Consider the following 25,334-nt stretch of genomic DNA (forward strand, 5'->3'; position numbering starts at 1 on the left):
TAGAACATTTAGAATGAACCAGCACCGCCTGCTCCATCTTCATGCAAACACAGACTGGCTCAAACTCAGAGATTAGAGGTTGAGGTGGAATTTACAAATCTACAGGACACTTTTTTAAGGAAGTCTATTGTTCTTACACGCCGTCTTCAGCTATTTCAAAGGTAAGTTAGCGTTGTTTTAAATTACGTAAGCTTAATGTGAAGTGTGGCTATAGACCGTTAACTGCATTACGACGTGATTATGGTAAAGCGGCTTTTTTAAAGCTAGGACGCGCTGCACTATGAAACTCATTCATTTCAATGGCTTGCGCCGCGCGAGGGTGGTTTGTTGTTGCGTCGCGTGAGCGCGAGCGCAGCGGAGCTCAGCTTGCGCTCACGCCGCGGTCGAAGTTCAATAGTTTTGCGCATAGTTTGTGGTCTTTTGCACTTTATACGGGAAATGAGCTGACAGTCTGTACCAGTTGTATGAGTGTGTGCTTGCTGTATTTGTTGTTTTAATGTCTTGTTTTTGCAAGTTATTGTTGCTATTGCGTGCCCCCCGTTGGAAGCCGAGTGCCCCCCTGTTAGTTATGGTCTGGCGCCGGCTCTGGGTGGAACACACCTGACTTCTGGTAAACTCCGCTAACTGTGCATTCACACCAGCCGCGGAAGAGGCGGCAAGCGCGGATGATTTACATGTTAAGTCAATGCAAACACGCGATTAGGCATCATGCGGCGCGGTACACGCGGTAGCCACGGCACGGAACGAGCGGGGCGTTCCGCACGAATTGAGCGTTGCCGCGGGAAAGGCGCGAGTTCAAAAATCTGAACTTTGGCGGAATTCCGCGCCGTGTTAACCAATCAGGAGCTTGCTGTAGTAGTGACGTGATTACAGGAAGCGAGCGGAGTGGTGTAGTCTCCGCGGAGTCGCAGAAGCCACTCCCATGACGCGGATTTCCGCGTGAATTTCTCGAATGACTAGAATTTCACCCGCGGCTTTCACGCGAGAATGAAGCGAGTGAACTCAAATGTTTTTTGCCGCCTCTTCCGCGGCTGGTGTGAACCCACAGTAAGAATAAATAACAGCAAAGTAATTTTAAAGTAGTTTATTTATATAACAAGCAAAATAAACAACAATTAGATTACCTTTTATAAGCTTTATAGCTAAAGCGTATATAAAATGACACTGAGCTAATGTTGCTGTGTCCTACTATAATGTATACAATGTTAACTATAAACCGGCTGCCAAACCTTCCTTCACATAGTGGTGATCTATGATCTACATCTCCCCTTGTCTTTAGGAAACCGGAACATTTGTTATTTTTGACGAAGCATTTGTTCCAGCGTTCATTTTAGCCACTAGTCAGACCAAAAAAACAGAGACAACGCATGTGCATCCAATGAAACCATCTATACACAAATAGCCCGTAAAAAAAATGCTGGCTTATTTTCATCCCAGCATTGGGTCAGAAAGGGACGATCTCAGCCACCGGTTTAAATTAAATTAACCCAGATAATGTTTTTATTTGACCCAACTATGTGTTAAACAACCCGGCATATTGCGTTGAAACAACCAGGCATAGGCTTGGTTCGTCCCTTTTTGACCCAACACTGAATTTAATTTTAGAGTAAGAAGTTAATTTGGCTGTTATTGTTGTTCCCATTCTTTTTATAAGGATTGTCATGAGAGTGTTATCTAGTTCAAAAGCACATACTGTGTAAAGTAAATGTGTAAGTGATGGATGGAATTTTTTTTTTTTTTAATCTTTCATGTATAATCTTTGGAAAGACATCTAAGTTCTTCTTCCTGATGTCCCACAGAGTGTCTCTCGCTTTAAAGGGTTCACTAGAGAGAAATCTGGCAGGCTATGCGGTCTTAAGGCCCTGGACTTGCTGAGAATCGTCCCAATAACAAGAATATTTCTCACAATATTACAACATTATGTTTAAAATCTGTTATAGAGATCATGTTCTGTCTGAAGGGCACTTCTGCAGTCGATCTCTAGTAAAAATGCTCTAACAAAAATAACTATTTTTTTAAAAGCTTACTTACAGTTGTCTCTGCTTATTACCCAAAATCACAAGATGTTCAACATAGCAAATTAGACATTTTTTTAATATTTTCTATAACCTAATAAGTGCTCGCGACCCAAGGAACACTTTGAATAAACTATTTTATCACCTCAAAGTAGGTTTTTTAGGTTATTATTATCATTTGGCTGGTTGAAATTCAGTTTAAATTCTATTGGCTTGGCATTTATTGACCTGGCATCACCTACAGTACTTGTGAAAGGTTGGAGGATATATTTAGTCTTTATTGCTTGTACTGATCATCTTTAATAACTTAAAGGACATTTCACAAGACTTTTTTAAGATGCAAAATAAATCTTTGGTGTCCCCAGAGTACACATGTGAAGTTTTAGCTCAAAATATCATATAGATAATATAATATAGCATGTGAAAATTGCCACTTTGTAGGTACATCCTTTAAAATGCAAATGAGCTGATGAAATGTAAACACTAATCGTGGTTTGTGAAATTGAAACTTAAAGCGACACTAAAGACTTATTGCTCTTTGCTCCCCCTACAGGTTAGAAGCGTAATTGTTCATTACCACTGTCGTAAATACTGCAGCATAGCTGGCTCTGATTGGATTGTTGGTCTGCCGTAAAGCAAGTTTTTGTAGTTTTCACTCGTACTACAGGACCACTACCCGACGGTTGGAAACTTCTTTAGTGCGGTTTTGGCCGATAGAGTGCTGCAAAGCGAATGTGAAAGTGCCATTTACCCTGTTTTGAGTGGATGAACCACTGAAACTTTTTTGGAAACGTTATTTTAAGGTTAAAAAAACTCTTTGGTGTTGCTTTAATTGTGCTGTCAATTATTTTCTCTCTGTCTCTGCACTAAACTGTAGTGCCGTGGTTGGGTAGTGCAGATTAAGGGGCGGTTTTATTATTATAAGATCCCCTTTTGACATCACAAGTGGAGCCAGATTTCAATTTCGCTATTTTTTCACATGCTTGCAGAGAATTTTTACCAAAACTAAATTACTCGGTTAATCTTTTTCACATTTTCTAGGTTGATAGAAGCATGGGGACCCAATTATAGCACTTAAACACGGAAAAGTCAGATTTTCATGATAAATCCCATTTAAGTAGCTCTGTAAATAGTTTACTGAAAATGTTAATTTTTCATTACAAATACTTTCTCTAATTCAATACTAGGATTCATTTTATGACTGCAATTTCCTTTTGCTGTTTCGAGTGGGAGTTTGGAAAATTACAGACTGCGTATACAACATTGTAAATATTGGTTCATTTCAAGTACTACAGTACAAACACATTTCTCTGCTTTTGTAAAACTGAACCACTACACAGCTTTTACTTCCAACAGTATAAAGTTATGCGAAGAAAAGCAATCCTGAAACAGCACTAAACATTCAGTTTAGAGAGACTATACTGTATATTGCTGCATCTGAATGAGATATTTGAGACATTATTGTTATCAATATACCTATAGATCATATACAGTAGAGATTTGACTTTAATGTGAATATCTAAACTGGATTATTACATATTAAAACATAATGTATTACTGTATGTCCTTACGATGATGTTTATTATTAATAATTACTATGCAAAGTGGTGTGCAGTGGATTCAGTTACAGTGGAGACATTGGCAGAATAAATGAGATATAAAATGATTAGCTTTCTTAATTTTTATAATGTCATATAACTTTTGTTTTGAATGCTATTATGTATCACATTTGTGGGATCTTCTCATTACTCCGATAACCTTCTATAAAGTCTTAAGTGAGGGTTAGGTTTAATTACTTCTCTGTACTTTTGAAAAGAACAGGCTGCACTTTTCCACTGTCTGGTCTGAAACTGTGTGCTTTGTATTTGGAGTTAAGCTACTAATTAAAGTTTCCACAGGCTTTCTCTTCTAAACCCTGCCAATTCAGATGCTTTGTTCACAGAGGTAGATTTGTCTCAATTTGTTCAGAGTGCCCTCATTACTGTTGAACATCATTATATATTCTCTCCATTACGATAACATTTTCCCACCAACCACCATAGCTCTAAAAGGTCTACTTTCTCTGCACTCCATATGTATTTAGCTACGATTAGTGAAAACCGAAGGTAAAATCCCCTGTGTCTTCCTGTAGGTGAGATAAGCATCTTTGAGAACCTCCACTGAATATTCTTGCTGTACATTGTATGTTGTTTGTACTTAAACAATTAAGTAATCATGACTGAACATTGTTTAAAATGTAGCATTCTGGATCCATAAATGAAGAATCTTAGTTCCCTTTCAGTTGGTCACTTCGACGTCACGTTGATGACAGACGAATTTGGAGGTCACTATCAATCTGCTTTGAGTGTAACTAGAAAGCCAATATTGGCATGCAGTTTTTGCGTCTGCCGGCCATGCCTCGCCAGGAGTATAAATGGATGGCACTGACCCGCCTAAGGCGGCTGTTACATGGCAAAAATGTGCTTGTCCACACAGACAGTACTGCGACCATGGTCTACACTCCCGTCGCATGTTGCAACTCGGCCGCCATCTCCTTTTGTGGAGTCAGAAGCATCTGAGGTCGCTTTGAAACATTTACATCCCAGGCATGCTAAAACACACAGCCAAAGGGCTCTTGCGAGCATGGTCCAGGTGATTTGAAGATGGTTCATCCTGTGGTAGACGCTGGAATCTCTCTGTGTGGACCCTGGACGGGAAGCGGAGGTTCTAAGTTGCCTACCCCAGCAGGAATTGCACACCTTTACTTCTACAAGACTAGCTTACGCTTTTTAGTGGAACCAGTTCGTTTACAGGTGTTCTTTTTGTGGAGAAGACCCCCAAAATGCTCGGTCAGTATCTTGATCTCTTTTTTACAGCAGGGGCTGGAGCGATGGCTGTCTCCCTCCACCCTTAAGGTCCCATATTTTGTGGCTAAAAAGCACATTACTTTCTGTATTTGGTTTAATACGATGTGTTTGCGTGGTTTATGGTTAAAAAACACATTATTTTCCACAAACCGTAGGTTTTTGTAGGACCTGGCCATCTGTAACGGGTCGATCTGTTCAAAGCTCATCGTTCTGAGAAAGCGTGGTGTGAACCAATTGGCAAGCTATCCAATCCAGTGCCTTGTGAATGGCCGAATACCTCAATTACGTAAGCGGAAAAGTGCACTCCTAACCATGTTTTGAAACATAAGCTCTCAAAGCAATAGTGAAAGCCAAGAGATAATATCATCTTTACTACCTTATCAATACGAGCCTGATTCTGACCCAGAAAGCAAAGATGGCTGATCTGATCGATCAACTTTATCAGCGCGACGTGCACAGTACATGACAGATTGGTAAGTAAGGATACTAAAACATAAAACCATGTCTGCATTTGTGATCGTAGCAAAAACAAACAAGCGTTAATCTGCACTGCTCAAAACTCCTGTTTAAATCGTCAGTAGGAAATTCATTTTCAGTATTTAGAAAGTAGTCATTTTGTAAAATGTGCAGCACACAATCGAACATTTGGGTTGTACTGTTCTGAAACGTAAATGAAACCTAACCCCTGTTTTCTTAATGTTTACTCTTTTGGAAGGCCAAACAAAGTAGTTTGCCTTTCGAAATGAAAGACACAGTGTCTACTTGACATGGCGGAAACCACTTTAAAGCGCAATTGAAATTTACACCTTTATCTTTGCATATACATTAAGGCGATGGTATGCTAAAGTTCAACCCAGTATGATGTCTAACTGCATGGGCGTGTTTGAACAAGCCATTTTAGGTAGGCCTGGATGAAGCTTCACTTTTAAATAGAAGATCTCTTTGGATTTGAAACTTACATTTTTGCAACTTTACAGATCTTTTATTTTAAACACTCTAAAAACAAAGGAAAACATGAAATTCCTTTAAAGTATATGTTGCTGCAAAGTCCGGCCACCATGATCCCATAGCAGGTAATCGGTAAATACTCTCAACCTTGTCGTCAGGTTCCTTGGGGGTGAGGAGATTTAATCCATGTTTTGTCAATGAAAACTTTGCTCCTGGCTGCACTTGCTTCGATAAAGATGGTAGGAAACCTGCATGCTTTATCGGTCGGCAGTTGCCTTGGCTTACCAAGCTCAGGCCACTCCGTGCCTGCTGATGTTGTGATCACACTCGACCAGAAGTGTTTCTTCCTCCTGGGCACTAGCGTGCTGCGGTGTCCTGGCTACTCTAAAAACAAGAGGCCACGGGGCTTATGCAGGGCACTGGAAGTGGCAGCACCTGTGGTGCTTTGGTAGGGATTCCCAATTCGTCGGTCATTGATGTGACATCAAAGTGGCCGACTGAAAGGGAAGTATTGGTTATGGATGTAACCCATGTTTCCTGAAGGTCGGGAATGGAGACGTCACATGCGTCACCACAGTTACTATACCATTGCTGAGGGGCCAGGTCTCATATGCTCGGCTCCTCAGCGAAAAGCTGATTACGCAGCGCACCTGCCATCTATTTATACTCCCCTGGTGGGCCGGAGCCGGTAGATGCAAATACATTCAACGCAGATTGGTCTCTCTAGCGAGTTCCCAAGTCATCAATGTGATTGACCAAGATTCCGTAACCAAGATGTTTGTTTAACTTATAAACTTACTAAATCTATAAACTTAAAAATTCAAGTGCATTTAACTTAAAATGATCAATACAACATGCTGTGAGGAATACGCAGAAACCCTTGCACTTGAGAATTTTGGATTTTTTAAGTTTGGTAAACAAACAAGGGCTGATGAGACATTTAACCATTTAAATACCTCTCAACCAAATGGTTGAACACATTTTTAGCCAAAATATTTTATTGAGAGGAGTACCTAAGCTGATTGAGCTTTCCCTACCATTTGCTTGAGGTATGTTATGCCAAAAAATCCACTAGATGTCAGAGTGTCAATCAACAACATTTCTTCTTAGATGGATGGCAGAAACAAAGAAATCACTTCTGCCATGTGAACTGTTCTTGGTGAAATTTTGCAAGGAAAGCATATTTTTTATACATGTTACACTGTAAGAACCCTAACTTTACGAAATTATGTTACCTGGTGCCACGAAAACCTTAAGTATGTTTTTAATAATTTTTCAAAAACGTGCTTTACCAAATGGTTGATGTTTCACTTTATGGTAAAAGTAGAAAAGCTAAGCTAATGTTTTCAGATCATCCATTTCTGTAGTCAGAATGTACTATTTGCTGAGAAATATGCATTTTTGATCATTCACGGCTATGAATATGAAACCCAGGCAGTTAAAAGGATAAACAGTTGTTGTTAAAATTTCTTAGAATTTTAAGCTCTTTATAGTATTGGTGTTGTTTTGTTTTAAATTAGTTCAGGTGATTAGTGTTTGTTTTTGGTATGCATGCACCCTGTTCAACCTTGTATTTCTCACATGATGCATGTGAACAGTGCAGTTTGCTCTGTGTTCATGTGGAAAATAAATTTTATGATTTCCTTTCATTAGACTTTATTATAATATCCTTCAGTAGATTTAAGGAACATCAAGTTATATGACAATTTATCTTGTGAACATCAGGGGAACTATAGATTTCAAGTAGGCCTACACTATACAAACTCCAAGTGTGGTCAACTTAAAGGAAAACACCACCGTTTTTTAACATTTTACCATGTTCTTACCTCAACTTAGACAAAGTAATACATACCTATCTTTTTTCAATGCATGCACTTAATCTCTGTACAGTGCGTCATGATTGTGTTAGCATTTAGCCTAGCCCCATTCATTCCTTAGGATCCAAACAGGGATGAATGTAGAAGCCACCAAACACTTACATGTTTTCTCTATTTAAAGACTGTTACATGAGTAAGTTACACGAGTAAGTATGGTGGCACAAAATAAAACTTGATGATTTTTTTAAAGCGGATAAAATATGAGAACAATATTGTATCTATATTGTCATTTCAATGGTATTTAACAAATTTGACTGTCTTTTGCTGGAAAATCCTTCAAATGCATGCAAACATTTGCAGACCAGGATTAAGCTGATTTAAAGTTCATGTATTTGATTAACATATAATACATGTCGAGAGCCTTCGTCATCAATTGTTCACTTCCTAATGGGTAAAAAGTGAGTTTATTGTAACGTTAATAATGTTAATTACCGGTGCATGTAGTAGCTGTAAGAAAGAAAAACTTTTACAATTCTGGTTCATTAGGACTAATTCTGGTGTCCTTTGAAATGTGACACATGGAGTTTTGGAGTAGAGTATTGTTAGAATGAATACAATAATATTACAGGAACAGAATAAGAGGAGCTCAGATGTACCTAAATGTGACCAGTGTATTTTCTGCATGAAATATTTTTAGAGAGGAATAAGTGAAACTAGGACACATTGACACATAAATAATGCGTTTTTGGATTATGGATGGCTTGTTTATTTCTCGTTTCTTTTCCAGACAAACAAATCTATCCCTATTTTAAAAAAAATATATATAGAAAAACATTGTTACTTGTATAAATGTTTTGCTCATGTAATATAAATGTAACACTTACCAACCTAATCAATTATTTTTTTAATGTGAGTGCCTTTTTGTGCATCATCTTCTGTACATGCATTATTATTATATTTAAATACAAATATTTTACACCAAATCGCTGCTGGGTTTTTTGTCCACCTTTTAAAAATCAAACAGAAAAACAAATGACAGAGGCAGTGTTTTTGGCCTGAAGTAGAGGTCCTGAGAATCCATTTATCACGGCTGTCCACATCTCCAAGAGCGATGTGATTTCACATTCGTAAAATATATAAGACAATATAAGGTCACTGGTTTTGCTCCTTCATCATGACCACTTCCCATTCATATTTCACAGTAATGATAAATATTTGGATGTTTCAAAACCTCTGGAAAGGAAGAATATCGCCCAATACAATTTTCCAGATACGCAGCTGAAGGTCATAGCAATAAAGTTCACGTGTTCAAGGTTTAGCCATCAGTGCTTTTGTTTACCTTTGCTGCTCTGTAAGGGTTTCTTCTCAACTGAATTTATGGTTGCGTCAAGACATTTCCGCCATGAGGGACCTTTTCAACCTTCAATCTTTTTAAAAATGAATATGGTTTCAAATATAAAATACCATTCACAAGTTAAGGGTCACTCTGGATATATAGGATAACAGTGGTGGATGATCGCATTATTGAATTACTAACTTTTCTATGTTTATCAGGGAGGAGCTGATGATTTCCTCATCCTTCGACAGTCTGGAGGTCCTGCTGGACTCCTTTGGGCCGGTTCGAGACTGTTCCAAGGACAACGGAGGCTGCAGCCGGAATTTCCGCTGCATCTCTGACCGCAAGTTGGACTCTACTGGCTGTGTGGTGAGTCGCATGACCCTGTGGGAATTCATTAAGAATTGGGCCCGCTGATAGTTCTGTTTATTTGCACACAGTGTCTGCGTTGTTTAAGCACCTGGTGCAAAACTCAAATTATGCAAATTGGCCAATAAAACATAGTTTGCCCAGTTGTGAATTTGCTCGCTTGTGAAGGACACGGCAGACTGCCGTGATCTGGCATATTTTACTGACTTCTGGGACTGTACAGCAGCATTGCACCACTGTGATCCAGACACCTGGATTAAACCTTTTATAATATAGGACAGATGTGGGCTTGAAAAGAAGGGGGCTACAATCTAATAGACGTATTGTTTCACTACTGTAGACATTTTATTAACCCAATGGAGTCATTTGTATTACTATCATTGGCGGCTCGTGACTGCTCATCCGAGGGGCGCTATTTCAAAATATGTGTTTGAGTGTTGCTTGCGTTTTCAAAATATGTGTTTGTTACGTCATGTGAACCATGTGCATCATGTGTTTAGTCAAAATAAGTGCCTGCTGCATACGTTCAAAACTGTTTATGATAAAAGAGACGCTCACGTTCACAAAACACACGCAAGACACTCCCTTAACAGTAAACTTTGATTACGCATGAGATTATGCGAGTGTCTGGCAAACGCGAGCGTCTCTTTTATCGTAAACCCTTTAGACGCGTCTGCAGCAGGCACTTATTTTGACATGACACATGATGCACATAGGATCTCTCGAAGCGCAGAACACATATTTTGAAAATAGGAACCACACACGTGATGGGCTACATACATGTTGTGACGAAGTTTGCATCGTGCGCCCTCAAAAAAAAAGAAGTCACCGGCTGCCACTGATTACTATATTAATGTGTGCATTGTGCCTTTTGTATCTTGTCCATGTTGACCCCTATACATGACAACATTTTTATATAAAATTATTTGTTTGTGTTCATATACAGTAGTCTGGTTTGGCATTTTATATATTGAACTGACATTTACACCGCTGACATAATCAACAGAAAAGCACCTCTTTTCAAAAAATGATGTATTAGCCCAACATTAAATAGGCAAATAGTGCACAAAGTAAAGTTTTCAGTGAAGTTAAAAATTTTACAGCGTAGCGCAATTTTTAGATTGTGTGCGGTTAGTGAAGAAAAGAGCCTGCAAAAGTGTCGCACAATGTTTTGCTACATTCGCCTCGGTGTTATTTGATGTGTCATTCCTTTGCCCACCTATCACACTTTGCAGTATTATATGCTATCTCTCCAACAGTACCTGCATTTCCAATGCTGTTTTTTTTTTTCGTTTGATGATTTCTCTGTTCGCCTGACTGAAAACAGAGATAAATCCAACCTTTTTAACCTGTGCACTTCACAGTGTCTCTGGAAATTTGAGGAAATAAAACTCCTTTTGTACTCCGTTTCTATTAAAAGGGAATTTTCTATCATACGTAAGGCTTCCCCTGTCTGCCTGGTATATGGACTTCATTTCTTTCTTTTATTTCTCCCTCTTTCACATTACACTTTCTAGTGCTTGCTTTTTAAGCAACCATGAAATGAGGCAGGAACTCAGATTTCACTCACCATCTGGCAGAGGTGCATTTAAAGTCTTTGATTTCTCATTTCGGCACGCAATGGATGATTAGTGTGTTTGGCTGGACTCTTTCAGCCGGGGTTTATAAGAAGTGCAGTTTTTCATCCTTCTTTCTGACATCCGCATTATTCACAAGCTTCAAACCTGCTTATGTTTCTTAATGCGTGAATCGGGAGCCGTTCTGATGTCTTAACAAGCCTCGTTGTGTAATCGTTTCTGTTCCTCATTTGAGACAGTTTACATTTTTAATGAGTGACATATCATTTCTGATTTCAGCTACATTGTCTTTTTTAACCAGATGGCATGAAAATGGTGAAGGGGGGATTGTTGCAGAAATGTTGTCCGATGTGAAAACTAAAGCCAACTAAATGTGTCTTCACACTTCTGCTTTTAGAAGCCGGTGCTCACTGTTTTATATTTGCACCAGGTCCCATGAATTTAAGCGATGGCCCTGCCAGACTAAATTTATTGGCATCATATGCTGTTGCCGATATTCCTTGCAAAGTCAAGTAATTGCGAGCACAGGCGTGTCCTTCAGGAATCACAAATCTAAGTTTCCATCCCGTACACCTGACAGTCATAAAACACACGTAATGGCATCCTCAATATACACGCGGATCACTTTTTATGCCGAAATGTCCTATTAATGATTCTGGAGCTTGATGTTTAGTAATTAACAGATGACTGAAGCTATAAAAATGATGCTTCAATCTGTCCACTGATAAGAGCTCACTGCGAGACCCCACTGAGACGCGTTCCCCCCATAATCAATTAACACCTTGTCTGAGGACAGCGGTGGCATCGCTGCCTCTGTGTTTTAATATGCGAGTCTGCATGAGCGAGCTCGTTCCGATCTGTTCTGTCTCACTGATGTATGGCACTCCTGGGGAGAGGAACAGTGCTCTAGTTTGGAAATACTATGATAATCGCTAAATGATGATGTGATTAATTAGTTCCTCTTCCTCTAGACACTATGTGTTGAACGCTTTTGTGGGACACAGAGGGGTGTCCGCTGTACGTCCAGCCTTTCACGTGAAAAACAAATTGGTTCCTTTCCAGAACTGAGCCATGGTTACCCTGTGGTGTGGGATACTTATGTGGTTATGCTGTAAAATATTGCTAGTATTTAACAGCAATTTCTTACATTAAAATACTGTTTATACATAGTATGTTCACATATACAGTTTACAAATGCTTTGCAGAATTTACAAAACTTTATAAAAAGTATTTTTATATACACTGTAGTATAGACGGGTTGCACGGCGACGTCACTAACTGGTTGCGCGCGCAACCGAGGGGCAGAAAGAAGAGACGTGCATTGTGTTGTATGCTAGTAGCGGTGTCTGTAAGTCAAAATGCCAAGGAATTTTTGCGTGGAAAATAGTACCAACAGAGTCAGTGCTGGGTGCCTGATGTTAACATACCAGTAGATGCGACTATTACGTTACTAGCATTATAATTATAAAATTATAATTCATACATGTATCACAGTAACACTGCAAAAATAAAGACAGAAAAACAGATACAACTAAAATCAAGTCTTATTTATGTACAAACATTAAAGAACGCTTCAATAATTAAGGTTGTTGCAGTAGCAGATCAGCTCACCAATCGGTCTTTCTGCCCCTTGGTTGCGCGCGCACCCTGCAATGTTTGTAAACTTGCAACCCCTCTATACACTCCCCTAAAGGATTATTAGGAACACCTTTTCAATTTCTCGTTAATGCAATTATCTAATCAACCAATCACATGGCAGTTGCTTCAATGCATTTAGGGGTGTGGTCCTGGTCAAGACAATCTCCTGAACTCCAAACTGAATGTCAGAATGGGAAAGAAAGGTGATTTAAGCAACTTTGAGCGTGGCATGGTTGTTGGTGCCAGACGGGCCGGTCTGAGTATTTCACAATCTGCTCAGTTACTGGGATTTTCACGCACAACCATTTCTAGGGTGTACAAAGAATGGTGTGAAAAGGGAAAAACATCCAGTGTGCGGCAGTCCTGTGGGCGAAAAAGCCTTGTTGATGCTAGAGGTCAGCGGAGAATGAGCCGACGGATTCAAGCTGATAGAAGAGCAACTTTGACTGTAATAACCACTCGTTACAACCAAGGTATGCAGCAAAGTATTTGTGAAGCCACAAAAAGCACAACCTTGAGGCGGATGGGCTACAACAGCAGAAGACCCCACCCGGTACCATTCATCTCCACTTCAAATAGGAAAAAGAGGCTACAATTTGCACAATCATACCAAAATTGGACAGTTGAAGACTGGAAAAATGTTCCCTGGTCTGATGACTCTCGATTTCTGTTGAGACATTCAGATGGTAGAGTCAGAATTTGGCGTAAACAGAATGAGAACATGGATCCATCATGCCTTGTTACCACTGTGCAGTCTGCTGGTGGTGGTGTAATGGTGTGGGGGATGTTTTCTTGGCACACTTTAGGCCCCTTAGAGCCAATTGGGCACCATTTAAGTGCCACGGCCTACCTGAGAATTGTTTCTGACCATGTCCATCCCTTAATGAATACCATGTTCACATCCTCGGTTGGCTACTTCCAGCAGGATAATGCACCATGTCACAAGCTTGAATCATTTCAAATTTGTTTCTTGAACATGACAATGAGTTCACTGTACTAAAATGACCCCCACTGTCACCAGATCTCAACCCAATAGAGCATCTTTGGGATGTGGTGGAACGGGAGCTTCGTGCCCTGGATGTGCATCCCACAAATCTTCATCAACTGCAAGATGCTATCCTATCAATATGGGCCAACATTTCTAAAGAATGCTTTCAGCACCTTGTTGAATCAATGCCATGTAGATTTAAGGCAGTTCTGAAGGTGAACGGGGGTCAAACACAGTATTAGAATGGTGTTCCTAATAATCCTTTAGGTGAGTGTATATCTGTTTTTGCAGAATTTGCAAACAGTCTGGGCAAATAGTTTGTGCTCCAATTCACAAACAGGTTTACTAACAGCATGGGACATGAAATGAGCAGTAAAAAACACTGCCCCTTGCCCATGCCTAAATTCAGCACTGGCAGTAGACTGTACTGGGCAGTAATATTGATGGTAAAGTACTTGACTACAATTGAATGAATGTAGCTACGCTTGATCCACTCCCTTACATCCTGACTACTTCAACATATTCAGGTCATCTACTGGTAGTGATAAATTTCTCAGTTTCTTATTTATGTATTCCATCAGCCAATCGACAGCCGGCTTACAATCTCCCCAAAAGCAATTCAGTCTGCTATCATGTTCTGGTTGCTAAGCACTTCTGAGATTTCACTCGATACTTGGCAAAAATCTCTCGAGTGCAAACTGTATGGGTGTGATCCAGGTGCTAAGCAGGAAGGGAACACCACTGTTTTGGCCTCCCAGGATCAAAGGGCGGTTTTAAAGGACTGTATCCATCTCTGTGACTATCTACTGCGGAGGGACAGCAGGAATGTTTGCGCATGTTAATGTAGCTATGATGCCTGAAGCAAACTATGACTGACTGTCAACCATTACAACAACGTATATTTTCTGCAAATTTTTATTTTATTTTATACTAATTTGTCAGCAATTAAACATGCTTCTAAAATGTGTCCCTCTATAGAGTTTAATCAATTAAGATTTCTTGAATTCAATTTAATCCTCGTGCATTTCAATTATAATGATTTGCTAATTGCTTCGTAGCGAGGATGAAAAAATAATGACAATCTGTTTTTTATTAGTGAGGGACAAAAAACACTTGTTTTTGCACATTCTAACAATACGGATATTTTGCAAAATATGTCAGTAAATCTCATTACTTGTTATTATCTGCATGGATATACTTGGCAAGAAATAAAGCACCTGCCAGTCTTCCATTGGCACAATCAATTGAGTTAATGTTCTTTCTGTGTGTTTCTATAGCAACTGTTCATTACACTTTCAGGCTACAGATGCCACACATGCCGTGTTACACGTAAAAAAAAAAAAAACATTTACGTTGAGGTCCTATCGTACAGTTACTACCATAAATGTAGATGATTGCAAAGCTGTTTACAAAGCAATTTCTCTTTTCTCAAAAATCTCTTGTTATTAATTAAGTGTCTTGTCCTCTGTATGTTCTTCATTCTCTGGCTTTTTTGCTGCTTTTAAGGATTTTTTATAGCTTACCCGAGAGTCTAAAAGAGATTGTTGTATATGACGAAATAATTTGACCAGCTGTGAAACTAGATCCCCATTTGCAAATGAGATCAAAATGTTCAACAGTTCAGTGCTTTCTATCTTGAATGTAAAACCTTCATGAGTTCTTTAGCATTATGAACTGTTTCACCATGTCCAAAGTGCTTTTCTAGCTCAGATTGACGGCAGAAATAATATTAGACTATGAATTATGAATTGCATTTTTTTTTCACTGTAAGATGGACACAAGGACATTTCAGAGCAAGGTGAGAGACAAATCGAGTGATTTTTTTGTGAGTTGGACAATCCGTGTTCCAGCAATTTTCATTTACGCTTTCTCACATCTGAACAGTGCATTTTAAATAATTATCATAAATTGCCCACTTCCTCACTCTAATGATTTGACTCATCTGTTCTTTTTAAATCTGTGGTCACAAAGTAAAGATTGGAGTAGAAGGCAAAATCAATCACCGTAAATATGCATTTGACCTCAGCTGGCACCAAGGCATTTCAGTTTTTAGCCCACTAAAAGAAAGCTGTTAAGGACAATTTGGCATATGAAAAAAAAAACGCGGCCTTGTTTATACTGTAAACCGCAGAATCAATACATGTTTATTCAGCTATTACATGTACTTTTTTAAATAAATGTTTCAAGCATTAATAATCAATGTAAATATGTTAATAATTAAATAATAGTACAGTATATAATGTTGGTATTTAACAATATTTTACTAATGGATTTTTTTCTCTGCAAAAAAAATAATATTTATAATTATATTTATGATCTTGACCATAATAATTAACTAATAGTATATAATGTTGATATTTTACAATATTTTACTAGTGGATTTTTGTCTCTGCAAAATATATATATTTATGATCTTGACCTTTTTCAGTACTAATATTTTAAGATTTTTCACTCTTAAAAAATTATTGTGCTTTAGTAAATGTAACTAAAAAAAGTACATTCTATTTTTTTTTTAAATCTTGTTTTTAAGTTTTAAGTAATTCTAAATGAACACATTATTGAGTAAATTCAACTTAATTTTATCATGCACTTAAATTTGTAAGAAGGAAATTAACTGAATCATTTTGTTTTAAAACTACTTGAATTATTTTAGTAAATATAACTAACTAGGCAGTGAAACTTGTAGATCCCAGCATACATTGCATGGGCCTGCATTTGGAGAGTAAAATTTGAAATGAAATGCTATTTTATGTTTTATGAGTTTTAAAAATAAATACTTTGAGATTTAGAAGAGTTTCTGTTTCTTTTTTTGAGTTTTGGGGTTACCATCATTCATAAGAGTGCTGTTTGTGACAATAGGTGACACAATGAAAATCATGATGTGTGTTAATTCACTTAATGAGCAATAACTGTGCTGCCAGTATTGAGATCAGTCTCTTCTTATTTGCTCAACATAATGTGGTATGTAATAATAAATATATAAAAAAGAAGTAATTTTATATAATTAAATTGGGAAGATTCTATTAAAGAAGCAACTAGTGATGGTCAACCTGGATTTGAGTTGTTCTGAGTCACTCACTAATATGATCCGGGTTGTGTGAGTCACTTGAGTCATCTGAGTCACTTGGTCAAAATCTCCCAATCACTAAAGAAACTTGTTCCTCACGTCACTCTGGGTGACTCAGTCATAACAAGAGGAGCTGTGTGTGTCTGACCGTGTGTCGGTCGGGAGGCGGATCATTCCAGCAGCACTGCTACAGAAGTCCTTGTATTTTAACTATTTGCAGTAGTCTTCTACCCAAAATATTGTGCCAGGCAAATATTGCAACAAATCAACCTAAATGAGGCAATGGGTTAATAACAGGAGCAAGGCTCGTTTCTCCTAGTCCAGGAAGTTCTATGAGTTGCGAGTCACTCTCTGTGTGAATTCCCGAGTTGCCGACCAACTCGCCGTCGCACGCACGTATCCCTTTGTACTCGGAGCTGCAGGAAATTATCCTATTATCAGGAATAGCAGACTGTGTCCCACCAGTCGACGTTTGGTGATGTAAATTAACTCCTTGTTGCAAGTTATAGAACTTATGGCAGCCTAGAGTTATTTGTTGTAATTCTGTTGTAAACATTTCAAGAGCTTTGTGTTTGATACCACTTCTCATTTTTTATGGAAAATCTGGTAGAACTCAACTGACTCGGGTTAATGGTCACTAAGGAACCATGGTTCCAGAGTCATTTTTGGGATGGGGTTAAATCATCCGAGTTTTGAGTGACCCGCTTATCACTTGAAGCAACCATTTAAAAGTACTTAAAAATGATTTGGTAACAATATTTTACATAAAGTAAACATCACATAATTTTACAGTTTAGTTTAACTTTACTTAGTAAACTTAACTAAATTCTACTTAATGTTTTTTTATTATTTAAATCAGATTTCTAAGTAAATTTTACTAGGTTTTTTTTCAGTGTTGAAGCTGCAATCTATAACTTTTTAGATAAAAAATGAACAAAAGACAGTTAATAAACAAATACATAAGGCATTGTGTTCAAAACCCCTTACCTAAGCTCATAGTGATTTATAATTTGAGCTGTCGGATCAGTGGCGGCTCATGGCTGCTCATTCGAGGGGTGCTAATTCAAAATAAGTGTTCAGAGTGTCATGTGTGTGCTTCATTTTTCCAAAATATGTGTCCTGCATGTCAAGAGATCCTGTGTGCATCACGTGTTTTGTCAAAATAAGTGCCTGCTGCACAGGCGTCAAAACTGTTTATTATAAAAGAGACGCTCGCGTTCACAAAAAACACGCAAGACACTCCCTTAACATTTAATTCTGATTACACATGAGATTATGCGAGAGTCTGGCAAACGCAAGCGTCTCTTTTATCATAAACCCTTTAGACGCATCTGCAGCAGGCACTATTTTGGCAGGACACGCCATGCACACACAATCTCTCAAAGCGCAAAACACATATTTTGAAATTACGAACCACATGCATGAGGGGCTATATACAGGTTGTGACGAACTTCACATTGTGCACTCACAAAAAAAGAAGTCACCAGCCACCACTGTGTCGGATCAGATTTTTCTGGAAATGTCACAATGTTTTATTTTAATAAAAGCAAATATATCAAACAGTCATCCAAACCATAAAATTTTTTTGGTCATTTGTCCATTCCCTCCAAATACAACCAACAGATTTACTAAACAATTTACTAAATTAGCTTCTCTATACCGGAAGCAGGTGAAAGTTAATACAGGTATATGACCCGTGCTGGGAAATGGAGTCGGAATGAGCAAATAATAAAAAAGTTATTTATTTTATTTTTTAATAAGAATTTATATGTTGACTATTCCAAAACCTTCAAAAGGATGAATGCATTGTAGAAATCTGACAAAACTGTTTGAAGATTAAATATTTATGAAGGTTAAAAAACAAAACCACTGCATCCATACCTTAAAATCACCAGCAAAACTAACAGATTTGGACACACAAGTCAAAAACAATATATTTTTAAAGTTCTGCCAGGACGAATGGGTTAAAATTCCTCTTCAACGGTGTGCAGGTCTGATCCACGGCTACAGGAAGCACCTGGTTGAGGTTATTGCTGCCAGGGGGGTCAACCAGTGTTCAATAAAGACATGAAATATTAAAATTATGTTGTTATTATTTTTAAACACATTATGTTTGTCAATACCCTTGACTTCCGCTGTAAATATTAGATCCGAGACTTATTCAAAAACTGCCGCCAAGCGACGATGCATCATATTTGATTGCGAAATAGCATTGGCTCACGGGTGTCTCATGACCAATCGCATCATTACGTTAGCTTAAAATTTGAAGCGCTATTGGCTGTCGTGACCGATTGTGTCACGCTCTAATGTTTCAGTTTAAATGAGATCTAACTGTATGTTGCACTCATGGATTTCTTCATATAATGTGATAGTATGGCTTTAGTTTGCAAGGTTTGCAACGCAAATTGTTTGTTATACCTTCATACTGTTGTTTTTTGGTCAATTGATGCAATTAATACACAAGACTGTACTTGTACTTGCGTGTTGTGTTTTAAATGATTGAGAACTGGTTGGGTTTATGTATAGGGTGGAGTTAGAAGCTCCAAAATATCTTTAAAACCATAACGGTTTATGAAACTATTTCGGCACATACCAATGCAGAAAATAAAATGCATCTAATCTGACATACAGTATAAGACAAAAAACAAACATTGCTACTGGCCCCTAGAGGGAACTTTATCCCTTAAACCTATTGACATCGTAATAAAATGCTTGCACAAACAATTAGGCCGTTATTTTTGGAGGACAGTCTCAAATATAAGTACATAAAGTAACCTGCCATTTTAAATTTCAAACAGAGGTGGGAGGTGGCAACAGAGAGGCTAAAGTTATGAAATGCATTTTTAAGACATAATAAATATGGATACAAAATTACAAGATCAAACTATATTTTTCAGAGAGAATAATAATATGACACTACATTATTATGTTTGTCTAGTAAAGCATAAAACAATTTGCCAAAAGGTTAGAAAAAGTAACTCAAGACAGTTTCACTGAAAACAAGTCTTAATGTGATGATTTGTCTAATTATGCATGCTAATTTTGTCTTAAAGATGTTTAGATTCATTTACATATAAACAAGACAAAAACAACAAATTAAGAAAAACCCTTAGCTGTTTGTGGTAAGCCTCAGCAGTCCACCAGGTGCGTGTAAAAACACTGTCATGGCGCCAAATGAGGACGACCGAGTGGATCATGCGAAAAATTTGCTGTGTGTCGAACCACCCTCCACTTTCCCAATAATGTCTTTTGTTCAGCTGATCAAACTGGGACTTTGCGTTGCAGGGAATCTGCCAAAAATGAGTTAGAGACTCGGTGCCCCGTGCTCCGGTAATAAATCAGATGTCTTGTCAGCTGTAGCTAACTGACAAAATCAATACGGATGCATCCAGGGACGAGATGTGCTACTAAGATGCATTACCAACATCTAGGCTTTGATCCCTAATACGAATGAGGTCAAGTGAAAAGACGGTGGTCAGAAAACGTGTGTTTTACGCTCAGACGGCAGACACTCGGGAAGTGAGGCGGTGAAGTGTAATGCAATGCGGTGATGGACTTATTCATCATTTTCCCCCAAGGGCCATGTATCAATGGCACGGATGCGTTAACAATTTAATTACATGAGAGACGAAAGAGCATTTAGTGTCTTTAGGAGAAGAGCTACGCATTTTACTCTCTTCTAATGCAATTGTATTATACTGTCTGTCTCCACTCCCACTGTAATAGAAAATTATGCTCCTTCAATCTCCCATTTTGAATGATTTTTGAGTGATGAATGACTAATTGTAGAGAAGTTTATTCTTTTGTTGAAACCTCACTCCAATCAAAAAATAAAGCAGCTTTATAAGAGTATGTTAAGCTTAAAACTTATGTGGGGGAGTATGAATTTTATCCTGTTCTCCAAGCAGGGATGGCCTGTAAGAATCGACCCGTCAAACACTTCTTTCGAAGCCAAAAGCTGACAGAAAACATTGTGTGAACTTGGCTTGACTAACTTTGGTTAACAAAAGACGATAGATGATAACACTAGATGATGCAAGTAACTGTGCCAGACAGAGAAATTAAGTGTGGCGTTGGAAACGAATGTCTTGTTACTTTTAAAAGAATGTGTTACATGTGTTAATCACATAACCAGTTATTTACATGATAGTTGCTTTAAGTGAAGTGGCTGTTGATTTTAATATGAACATGACATCACATATTAGTGACGTCTGAAGCTGCTATCTACAGCAAACCTATAATCTTAAAGGAAAACACTACAGTTTTTCAATATTTACTATGTAAAATGATAGGTAGGCCTATGTATTCATTTGTCTAAGTTGGGGTAAGAACATAGTATCATATTCAGTCTTAGGACGAATGTGTTACAGTATAAACAACACATAGTGTTGAATCTGGGACAACACACTAAATGCATTGTCCCAGAATCCACCCATCTCTGTGTTATTATTGAAATAACACATTTTGTGTTACTTTTAACACAACTTGCGTTTTATTTTAACACAAAATCAAAATGACACATAATGTACTCAAATTACACATAATGTGTTAAAAGCTTAAAGCACAAAGATGTGTAAAAAAGTAACACATCCTTTCTAAGAGTGTTGAAGAACGGTGGTGTTCCCTTTCAATACGGTTCACTTCGCATTGCGTCAGTTTGCTGACGCTATGGGGGAAACTCCTGTTTACTCCGTGATTGAAGCCTATTGGTTAACGTCTGTAGAAAATACAGACCAATGACGTTTGAGCCCGCGCGGGGGCGTGGCACACGTCCCTATATAAGCCGGTGAAATACGTCAAGAGCTCATTACTTTTCTCCTTCAGCGCGAACCTTCTCGCTGCTCCGAAGAAGAAGCCCTTACTCGCCATCGATCCAAGCACTGCAGCGGACTACAACACACCAGCGTGTTCCCCTGCCGCTTTCCGGTGAGCCTAAAAGAGAGTTATCTAAAAGAGCAGAAGCGCGTTGAGATAATGTCGCTTCGGCATTGCGGCTCCTGCCGAGCCCCTTTGCCTGTGGAGGATTTCCACAAGGAGTGCGTCATCTGTCTGGGTCCTGCCCACGCCGAGGCCGTACTCGCCGAGGCGGGCTGCGCCCACTGCGAGCTCCTTCCTATCGCGGTGCTGCGCTCCCGCCTCGAGATCTTTAAACGGAAGGCTTCCCGTGCTCTCCCGCCTAAACAGCAGCGGAGCCGTGAAGCTGGAAGACGCCCTGAGACCGAGTCCACGCCGGCTCATCCCCCGCGTGCTCTGTCTCCCCGCCGTCACCCTGTCACCTTCGCCCATGAGGACCTACGCCCCCTGCCGAGTGCTAGCGGCATGGTTTCCTTTGGGTCCGGTGACAACTTGGAAGTGATGTCATCCTCTGAGGAGTTAGAGGATTGGGCGGCTTCGGATGACGACGCCCACGCAGCCGCCGCTGATGAACCTACCGAGTCGCGTCCTCACGACTCTGAGCTCATCCGCATCTTGACGCAAGCTACGGCGGAGCTCAACATCAAGTGGTCGCCGCCGTCAGAGCCTCAACTCAGCCGGTTGGACGAGTGGTTTCTGCAGCCCGGGCGCCGTCAATCGTCTCGCCAACGGCAGGCGCCGTTTTTCCCTGAGGTTCACCAGGAGCTCACCAAATCTTGGCGTGCTCCCCACTCCACCCGAGCTCAGAGCGCCGTCTCCCACGTCCTCTCCGTAGTGGACGGCGCCGACGAACACGGCTACTCCAAGATGCCGCCGCTCGAGGAAACTGTCGCCGCCCATCTCTGCCCGTCTTCAGCCGGCGGATGGAGGGCGAAGTTGAACCATCCGTCAAAGCCCTGTCGCCTGACATCGACCCTGGCGTCGAAATCTTACGCCGCCGACGGCCACGCTGCATCCGCTCTCCATACGATGGCGGTGCTGCAGGTATACCAGGCAAAACTCCTCCGTGACATGGACGAGACAGGTCCGGACCCGTCGACCTTTCAGAACCTGCGCAGCGCGACTGATCTGGCCCTTCGCGCCACTAAAGTCGCCACTCAGGCTGTAGGAAGAGCCATGGCCAGCCTGGTTGTTCTGGAGAGACATCTGTGGCTGAACTTGACGGAGATAAAGGACACGGATCGGGTTGCCCTTCTTGACTCGCCCGTGTCACCGTCGGGGCTCTTCGGCTCCGCTGTGGAGGGGTTCACCCAGCGCTTCACTGAGGCACAGAAATCGTCGCAGGCTATGCGGCATTTTCTACCAAAACGATCTGCCTCAGCGTCTGAGACCGGCCGCCCAAAACCGCCGCCAGCTCAACGCCCTAAGCCAGCACCAGCTCAGCCCCAGCAGAGAGCTGAACCGGAGGTCAAGCGCCAGCGTCCTGCACGACCGGCTGGCCCGCCTCGACGCCGCGGTCCCCGTCCTCGGATTACGCTGGACCCGACGCCGGCGCCGCCTCCCTGAAGAGAGTCTGAGGAGGAAAAGAGGCTCTGGTCCCGCTTCGGCCGGCCCGCCCTCGAAAGTTCTGCGTGTTTCAGTCCCCTCGGGCGCTGGACACACCCTCGCTGTAACAGCGAAACACAAATTTTTACCTTTTCACAAAAAGAGCAAATTTCCTCCTCTGTACACACAAACACACACACACGGCTTAACGTCCATAAGCATATCGACGCTCGCCGTCAAATTTCACGTTTGGCAATCCACCCCCGGTATGCCGGGCTGGATTCTAAACGTAATCCAACACGGTTATTCACTTCAATTCGCCCGGAGACCACCCCGGTTTCGCGGCGTTCTCTACACCACTGTCCCAGACGATCGTATGCAGATCCTCAGGGAAGAGGTGCGTTCTTTATTACTAAAAGACGCGATAGAGACGGTCCCGGCGGATCAAAGCGAATCAGGCTTTTACAGTCGTTATTTTCTCGTTCCAAAGAAAGACGGCTGCCTCAGACCGATATTGGATCTACGCGTTTTGAATCGCGCTCTTGCCAAACGGCCGTTTAAAATGCTTACAGCCAGACGAATCATGGCGTTAATTCGACCGGGCGATTGGTTCATATCAGTGGATCTGAAAGACGCTTACTTTCACATTCCGATAGCGCCACGCAGGGGCGAAAATCTCATCTAAATGTTGGGGGGGACAATAAACATAAAATTTTTCAAGAACAATTTTTGAAGGGGACACCAATAATACAGGCAAAATTGTACTTGCAAGGAAATGGGTACAGATAGAAAACGTTTCTCTTTCTCTATGAACGGACGCAAATTTAATTTTAATACATATGAATGCAGAGGTGAAAAGAGTAATACAATTTTCTACTTAAGTAATAGTAAAATTACTTTAATAATATGTTACTTAAGTAAAAGTAAAGTTACTTTAATAATATTTTACTTAAGTAAAAGTAAAGTTACTGGTCTAAAAATCTACTCAAGTAAAAAGTCATTTTAATTTTAAGAGTTACTTTTTTACAGCGGGGAGAGGTTTCTAGTATAGTTCACAAAGGAAGGATATATACATCTCAAACTATGTTTTTAATTGTAAACATCTCTACAATTAAAGTGCAATAACAAATGTTAATAAAATAAAAAGCTTTTTATAACTAAGAAACATTTATGGAATTATTTAATGATTTTTACAGGTGAGTTATGCACTTTTGAAGCAAAAATAATATGAGGTCAGCAGCTAGTAAATACAATCATTATATGAAGGTTGTAATTGATGTATTGCTGGTAACATACATTGTTATTAAACTATATACATAAATGAACATATAATGAGATGAGTGCCATGGCTATACACTATACATCCTTTACACGTTTATTAGCTCCCAGACCTGTGTACCTGATGTCTTTCAATCTATCTCTCTCGCGCTCTCTCTCTCTCTGCAATGTCTAATGATCTGCGCATTCTCGAGGACGTTCTCAAGTTGTTTGACTTGACGCGAAGCTGCTAGACCTCGGAAGATAATGCGCATGTATTAAAAATGCATCGTGCAAATTAGCGGTTAAACACGGTCGGCAATTCTCAAACTCCGTACTCAAGAGCATGAACCCTACCTGAATGAAACAATCGCTTTGCGTCAATGGCCAGGGGTTTCTTTCGTAAGAATTGAATTGAGGGTCTGCATTAGCCTGCGCCTGTCTCGTCCCTCTCCATGGTTCTTTTTGCGCGTTCCCCCGCCCATCAATCAATCATCCGACCGTGGCGCGTCTTTATCACCTTACTTTTTTATTTATTTTTACTCAGTAACGGATATGATTTAACATGTAGCGAAGTAACCAACAATACTTTAAACATACTTAAGTAAAAGTAAAGTACAGATTTTAAAAACTACTCAAAGTAAAAGTACACAAAAAACTCAGTTACAGCAAGGTGAGTAAATGTAATTTGTTACTTTCAGCTCTGCCTCACCTCTGCATGAATGCATAAAAATGTTTTCTTGATCGTTTATCTGCTTCTGTTCTCAGAAAACGAAATATGTTCATGTTTATATGTCAAAATAGTCCAGTTTTAAAACATATGAGGATAAACTGATAAGTGATGGGAAACGTTGTATTGTATATAGCTTATTAACGCGTCGGCTCCGTACACTTCTCTACCACCGGAATGTGTGGTGGTGAGGTAAAAGGGGCGTGGGCAGTGGACCAAACCACTGTGAGGCAAGGGAGGGGGAATCCAAATATTTAAAACGTTTTTTTGTTGTTGCTCCGTTTGCATTTGTATTGTTTCACTTCTTACACAACTAGTTTAAGTATTATAAATCATTAAATTATTTT

At 39.8% G+C, this 25,334-nt stretch overlaps 1 protein-coding gene across 4 annotated transcripts in view; it reads left to right on the forward strand.

The window, feature by feature from the left end:
- The window catches only part of astn1 (astrotactin 1), a 354,343-nt gene that overhangs the window by 162,877 nt on the left and 166,132 nt on the right, over positions 1 to 25,334 (forward strand). For all 4 annotated transcript variants that reach the window (XM_065276610.2, XM_065276608.2, XM_065276609.2 and 1 more), the window contains one exon: positions 9,181 to 9,331. In XM_065276610.2, coding sequence (XP_065132682.1) covers positions 9,181 to 9,331 — 151 coding nt within the window. The remainder of the gene's footprint in view (positions 1 to 9,180; positions 9,332 to 25,334) is intronic.

Source organism: Paramisgurnus dabryanus, chromosome 6 (assembly GCF_030506205.2).
Source record: "Paramisgurnus dabryanus chromosome 6, PD_genome_1.1, whole genome shotgun sequence".
Lineage (NCBI taxonomy): Eukaryota > Metazoa > Chordata > Actinopteri > Cypriniformes > Cobitidae > Paramisgurnus > Paramisgurnus dabryanus.